General features: G+C 49.7%; 1 protein-coding gene across 1 annotated transcript in view; it reads right to left on the bottom strand.

Annotated features, from left to right (window-relative positions):
* TNFRSF21 (TNF receptor superfamily member 21) overlaps positions 1-5,585 on the bottom strand; it is a 66,158-nt gene extending 60,573 nt beyond the window's left edge. The window contains exon 1 of the mRNA XM_006727570.3: positions 5,450-5,585. Within this exon, the coding sequence (XP_006727633.1) occupies positions 5,450-5,536 (87 nt within the window). The 5' untranslated portion in view covers positions 5,537-5,585. The remainder of the gene's footprint in view (positions 1-5,449) is intronic.
* Between the last annotated feature and the right edge of the window lie 1,729 nt (positions 5,586-7,314).

A 7,314-nucleotide genomic window follows, 5' to 3' on the forward strand; every position in this document is an offset into this window, starting at 1 on the left:
GCCATTAATATTCCTCCCCTCTGGGCTCTCAGTGCTGAAGCCCTCTTGAATCCACAGCGGCTCTCATGTGATACCAGGACACACGGACTCACTCCTCTCCTCCCTCCTAAATCCATTAAACTCATGTTTCTTCTCCCAAAACAGACCTGCATACAGCTCCAAGCAGCTGGTCCGCCAAGCCCTTCTGGTGGCAGAAGAGCAATGGGAAAATTGTGTAAAGATCAGAGAATGAGCCTTTACTAGGACTTCGCTTACGGAGCCCCCTCTCCTTTTTTGTTGTTTTGGTTTTGTTCTTTAGAACAAAGCCTTAGGCATAATTTTCCAATCTTCTAAAGAGGAGATGGGGCTACATATAGCTCAGTACCCTGACTCCTCACCTTACCAGGCCCAGCCCCACCCCACCTGAGGTCCCTCTGAGCAAACTTTCCCACCACTGCAAGCATCTGTCTCTACAAGGCCATGTGCTGACATCTGTGGGAAAAAAAAAATCCAGATAGCCAGAATCCAGGAAGAATGAACCATTCCTGGTGGACTTTCCACCTCTCGAGAAGAATGAGCTCAACAGCCTCAATATAAGCTTTGAATCAACAGCCTGAATATCACCGCACCCCACCTCTCTGCAGCCGAGGTGAGCACACACTCCCTGACATCTGCCGAGTGCCTCCCTGCCTGGTTATAACCTCTGCCCGGCCCCTGGACTAGGGCTGGAAATGGGAGCTGGTAGGAAAGCCAGATGGCAGCATACAAGCCAATTTAGGATTCTTGTTTATTTTTTGGTATTTGACAAATACAAACACTGGGACAAGGCCCGTATCTATTCATGATTTGCCCACCCCCATTCCTTAAAAAAAAAAAAAAAAAAATCAAAGCTCAATAGCCACTATCCCAACAGCAACAAAGCCCAGTGTCCTCACGCTAAACTGGGATTCAATTTGGGGGAACAAGCTGACTCCTATTAAGGCTTCTGTTTTCATTCCATCAAATACACGTATCTGCGCCTGATGGTCCAGACCGAATCAGCTTCAAATGGTCATCGGGCACATGCCCAAAGGCGATGACATACCCTGGGCTCCTCCTGTCACAGAAGAGCAAGCATCCCAGTTTTCCAGGAAGTTGCCAGTGACCCGACCTCCCCAGAATTTGCCAGGCCTGTTTGGGGGAAGAAGGCCAACAGCGTTTAGCGCTTACTGGAAAAGAGACACTGTCGCTTATGCAGTAAAAAGTCACTCAGTTCATACTGGCTCCTGAATAGCCGGCGATGCATCTGACCATTTCCCAGCACCAATCCGTCAATCAACCAATCAAGTTTCCTTAAGCCAAGTATGCTTTATGAACGGCTGGCGGAGTACTAAGCCAATTTGCAGCTTGTCTACGGAGTCACCAAAGAAGTTTTACCCCTCATCTTCACAGATGGAGTCAAAGGTGCAGTTCAAGTGTGATGTCTCCACATTCTGATCTACGAATGGACAGAATACACAGACCACCTGTTACTTAGGCCACGCCTCCTCGCCTCTATCCAATCAGGCGCACCTGGAGAAGGCGCCTTCTGCAACCTGTCCTGGAAAATGGGGCATTAACTGTTGGAACCACATCCAGCTTGGTAGCCTTTGTGCAAATGTAGCCACACTAAAATATGTCCTTTAGCTGGTTGGTGGATCTACGTCTATTTAGTCTCGGGTTTTTTCCTCAATGTAAGGTAGTATAGTATACATTCCATCACAAGGAATTTTCTTTTCTTGCTGATGTGGTTTGCTTGTGTATTTTATTTATACTGGAGGTCTGTCTGTCTGTTTGTTTTGGGCTGAACCTAAAGGCGGATTCAGCCATATGCCTTTAGAAACAGTTCAGATGGAGAAAGCTTGATCCTCTACTATACATTTGACAACAGGGATCGGAGATTCATGCGATAAGTCAGAAATCCTGCAATTCCAGGACACGTCTGCCCTCCCGATTCTGAGCATAAGTGGCTTTCCCCACCAATGCTAATGCATGTTATTCTGAGACTCGGGAAGGTTTTTCTTCTGCTGGCTTTCAAACCGACTATACTAGCCCAAAGTTAACTTAAGTACTTTAAAGATTTTAACATCAACCACATTTTGTGTATTACTTTGAATACATTCATCCACTGATTCCATGTCTGCTCATGAAACCCAACCGTCACTACTGATAGCCAAGTACGTTTTATGTACCATCAAAACTGTGCCTGTGGGGCAAGATCGAAATCCTAATTCATCCCTGGGTTCCCACTGCCTAGTACAGTGCCCCTCTCAGAGCGGGTGCTCGGTGTAGGTTTGCGAACATGGAACCTTATCCATCATGGTTCCCTTCTCTTCTGACTGCCTCATTGCCACCACTCTATGGGTCCAGGCAAAGCAAGCTCCCTGAGGGCAAAAGACATCTCTGAGAGTGTCCTGTCGCGCTGGACAAGCCCTTCTAGGGCATTTCTTAACACTGGCACAAACTTAAAGGCTTCCCTTATCTTCCCTCCAGACTTTTGGCCTGGAACACATAACATTTTATCTTTCCGTTTGTGGTTTACTTCCCAGTATCATGCAGACACCCCAACTCATCAGAAACAGAAGTACAAGGAGCAAGAACACTTTCTTTCAAAGGCACGCATGTAATTCTAATGTTCTGCAACAAACCAAACCACCAGTCTCAACTTCGCTCCAGTGAGCCTTCACTGTTGCTACATTTCATAGTCTAGCAATTTGGAGTTGTGAAATAGGTAATGTGGCACAGGAGGGAGCAAGGGCATGAGCTGAGGAGTCAGGCGCTCCCAGGTCCTGGCCCGAGCACCATCAGTGGCGAGTTGTGTGTCCGGGAACGAACCAATGAAGTTTGCCCAGCCTACATCTTCTCATCTGTAAATTGGAGATAACACCTTCCTGCTTCACAGAGTTGTTGGGAGTAAATGAGATACTGTATATAAAGCATCTGACACATAGTAATTTTTATATATATATAAATATACATGACATTGTATGTTAGGTATCGTATTTTTTAAGCTTATTAAAGCCATATGAAAGTCGGTCATCATAAGGAAAAAAAAGTGCCAAAAATGATGACAATAACAAATATTGTCACAAAAAGGAAGATACTAGAAAAATGAGAGTAACTGAAAGCCATAATAAACAGGACATTTTAATGAATTTATTCTTTTTTAATCTAACTGTAATATATGGGTGGGGCACTAACTTCCCCACTTCCCACCCCCCACCCGCCCCACCCGTAGTGTTCTAAGCACCTGCCATGCTTAGCTGGGCTCCAGTGCCTGGTGTCTGTCATTTTCACATGGCTAAGAATCCCAATGGGATAAATAATCCTTATACTAATATCATGAGAGCATCATTTTATACATGAGCAATGTCTATCCTGAGGACTGGAGCTTTCAACTGGGGATAGAAAAGAAGAAAAGACATTGTCTCCCCACCCTGGTTCAGGGTTACAGCAAAATCCCTAGTGATCCCTGGTACACCCTCTCCGTCACCCTTCAGGGCAACAGGGTCAACCCCAAGTCATTCCATGGACTGAAATAGAGCCTTTCTATTAGTTACCAGGAAAAGAAGGACTCTTATTTAGTTAACAACATGAGATTGCTTCTAAGCCCCATTACAAATTTCATTTTTTTAAAAGACAGCCAAACTTAAATTCTCAGGTCTTTAGTTGCAAATCTAGTGCACAATTTTTAGATAAACTGAGCTTAATGATTTAAGAAAAGGAACTGGGCTCTTTCTCAGTTGGTTAAAGCAACCTACACTTTCATTACAAGGAGACCTTACTTTGAAACACCTATCTCATGTTCAATTGTAAAATGAATGAAATATCACACTGACTTAAGATTTAATCTAGGAATGGACTCTGGGGGGCATGTAATAATCAGATATGTTGGAGGGAGGGGACAGGCATGGGGGGGGTAGAGTAGTAGATGGAAGGAGGAAACTCAAGGATTGATTTAACTCCACTGATGTTAGAGTCAGTGTTCCAGGGACTGAAATGGGTTTCTCTACACACCAACACTGTCAATCCAGGTTCACTACTGGAAGAGACCCCCTCCTTACTGCTCAGCAGCCCCCACACTTGTTTGGAGGATATAGATCGTGATTTTGCCATTACTATAAATGGGCAGAAAAGACTCTCTGAAAGGAGACTGGGACTTGCCTCATTATAAATGCTAACAGCACCAAAGTTTTCTTTAGTCTCTCTTTCCCCCGTTAAAACACACTCACACAGGGAACCAGAGCGTCTGTAGGATGAATTCCCAGGCCATAGCAACTGCAATGCCCTGGGATCTAAGAGATCTTGGCTGACCAGGCATTAAGCCCTTTTTGGGAAGGAGACAGCAAGCCTGCCTTTCCCTTACACAGCCCTGCCGTGAAAATAGGCTCTTGTCTTTTGTTTTTGTTTGGGTTTCAGCTAAGAATCTCTGTCCTCCCTGAAGAGACAAAAAGATAGTCATGGGAAGCTTATGGTGGCTCAAGGGTTTGATCTCAAATAAATTTTCTTCCACGTAACTCGGCCCCTCCCCTTTAACTTTTGGAAAGGGGAAGTGATCTGTGGGAAGTTGGGGATAAGTTCTGGGTCAAGGATGGTTTCAGGCTTTGACCAGGTAAGGGGCGGGGGGGGGGGGAGAGGTATAGGACACGCCTTGGAGCTGAATGCAGCTTGAGTGCTGAAGAAGGAACCTGCTCCACTTTGCAGGGTCACCTGCCTGGCCACAGGTAAACGAGGGATAGGAAAGACTGGAGAAATTCATCTTCCTTTATGTGGATCCCTCTCCCCCTCCCCCCACTCCAGTGCCAGCGTGCTGGCTGGCTGGGAGCCGGCGCTTTGGAGGCGCCTGAGAGTGGGTCTAACTAAGGGTTCTTTTTTTTGGCGTGCAGAAACTGGGACCCACCCGAGCCAAGGAGGCGAGGTGGGGGAGGGGCTTTGCGCCCTGCTCGGGAATGCACCGCGCGGACGCACCCGGGTCTCCAGCGGCCGGCGCGCACGGGTACCGCTCTCCCACTGCGGTAGCATCCCGACATGACACTGCAGCTGCAACAAAGCGGCCGCCGCCGCCAGCCCTCGCCGCCCGGCACAGCAGCTCCGGCCCCACACCACGCGGAGCGGGCAGCAGCCGGTGGCTGGCGGGGGGGGGGGGGCGGGGGCGTGTGCGGAGAGGGGTCGGGGCACCAGGGGTCCGAGTAGGGGGGAAAGCCCTGAAATGCGCAGGAAGCCGGGTGGCCACCTCTAGCGCCTCCTCCAGCGCAGCCAGACTGCGAGGAAAACAGTTCGCCTTCGTTCCAGAGTCCCGGCTGAGCCTGGTGGCTCCCCCAAACGACCCGGTACCTTCCCCTGCTTGCAAGCCCCCCTCCCTCCCCACCCAGCCGGGCCGACCCCTCGCCTCCCCGCAGCCCCCGCCCGGGGACCAGCCCCGCTCCCGAAGAGCGGCGCCCAGCGCGCTCACCAGGAGAAGAGAGCCCGCGATCATCGTAGCTCCGGCGACGCGGCTGCAGGAGGCGAGGGCGGTGCTGCTGCTCGCGGAGGTCCCCATGGCTGAGCCCGGGGCTCGCAGGGGCGCCCGGGGCGCGTGGCCCCCTGGCAGCTGGAGTCGGCGGCTGCTCCTGCCCAGCGCCGCATCCACCGCCGCCTCCCGGGCCGGGAGCCCATCTACCTCCAACACCCCATGTGCACTGCGGCAGCCGGGCAGCCGGGCAAGGAGGGAGGCGGCGAGGGAGGCTCCGGGGGCGCTCAGCACCTGCCCAGCGGCGCGGCCGCCCGGGCGGGGAGAAGCAGCGGCCGCTGCAGCCCGCGCCTCCCTGTGCTCTCCTCCGACAGCGGCTGCGGAGAACCAGGGAGGAGGGCTGGGCGCGAGAGAGCAAAGGAACAACTTCCCATAGCGAAGCCTCCAGCCACTGCCAACCACCCTCCACCGCTGCCCAGACCGGCCGGCGAGGGACTGAGTCGGGTGGCCGCGGGGCGCGGGGACACACGTGGTGGCGCCGAAGGGGCGGGGGAATCGGCCTTTTGTGATGTCACCCGGGAGGAGGCCGGGCTCTTTGTGCGATCGGAACTGGGAAGGCGTTCCAAGTAGAGCGAGGAGGGAGAGGGTGCCCCTTGGCGTTGGCTGAAGAAATTGCAGCAGCTTATTGACCCAGAGGAACCGCTGCGGAGGTATGCACACCCCTGACCCAAATTTACTTACTTTTTTCTAAGATGATTCTAAGTAAATTATTTCTGCGACAGGCGCCGTTCTGCTGTTTTTGACGGCAGTGATTAAAAACAGCCGATGACCATGGAACACTTAGATCAACTGTGTGCCAAAAATATACCGGTGACTTGGTTCTCAAACCTAGAGAGTTGAAAACATATGCATGTATGAATGGTCCCACCCCAGAGATTCTGATTTAATCGAAAATGGAGTGTGGCCCGAGCATTGGGGTTTTAAAGGTTGTCCGGGTGATTTTTAATATGGAGCAAAGTTTGAAAACTTCTAGGCTAATGAATGCAGTTAAGGAAGTCCAGAGTAAGAGTTCCAAACTCAGAGTCCCTGGAGTTGGGTCCGTGGGTGGTCTTTGAGAGGCCTTGGAAATCCTTGAAATGTGTAGGCAGGTGCATCTTCCTAATTAAGGATCCAGTGTTTTGAATCCGATTATCACAGAGATTAAAAAAAAAAATTCTTTCCCCCAAAAAGCGTTAAAATTTTTGAGTTGAGTTTCAAATGTCTTTGTGGGTTGTGGGTGGGTAGGAAGGAAGTTAGCATGCTGCTTCAGAAGTAAGAACAACCAGAACATTATCTTGGCTGGTTGACATCTCTTACATTTCTGAATGTGAGCTAGGACCTGGACCTGGCATCCCTTTCCTTGTTTCACCTGCAGGGAGTCAGTCCCCTGACCATGACCACCATGTCTGGGACAGTGGTGTCCATCATCTAGCTACTGACAGTTCACAGTATGCTATATTGAAATTACCACTTTCACCATGTCAGCCCACCAGTCATTTGTGAGCCCGGGTGATACTGGGCTTGGTCTAACTTCCCAGGACCCTTCTATTTCCATATAAACACACTTTCTCAATTACCAGCTTCAAGACTCACTACCCCAGTACTCCTGAAGATAACCTTCTATAAAATACCAGCGTGAACTCTTCATTTTCTGATGAATATATTGTGCTTTGGCCTTTGTTCTGTGCATACTTCAAAGATGAAAAAAAATATGAAGATTCCTTCCAATCTCTTATTTCAAACATCTATTAGCAAAGAAAAGGATTATCCATAAATATTGGAGGCAGGAAAAGCCATAATATATAACCTCTGGTGAAATCCAAAGAAGT

This window comes from Leptonychotes weddellii, chromosome 8, assembly GCF_054177405.1.
Source record: "Leptonychotes weddellii isolate Sample4059 chromosome 8, ASM5417740v2, whole genome shotgun sequence".
NCBI lineage: Eukaryota > Metazoa > Chordata > Mammalia > Carnivora > Phocidae > Leptonychotes > Leptonychotes weddellii.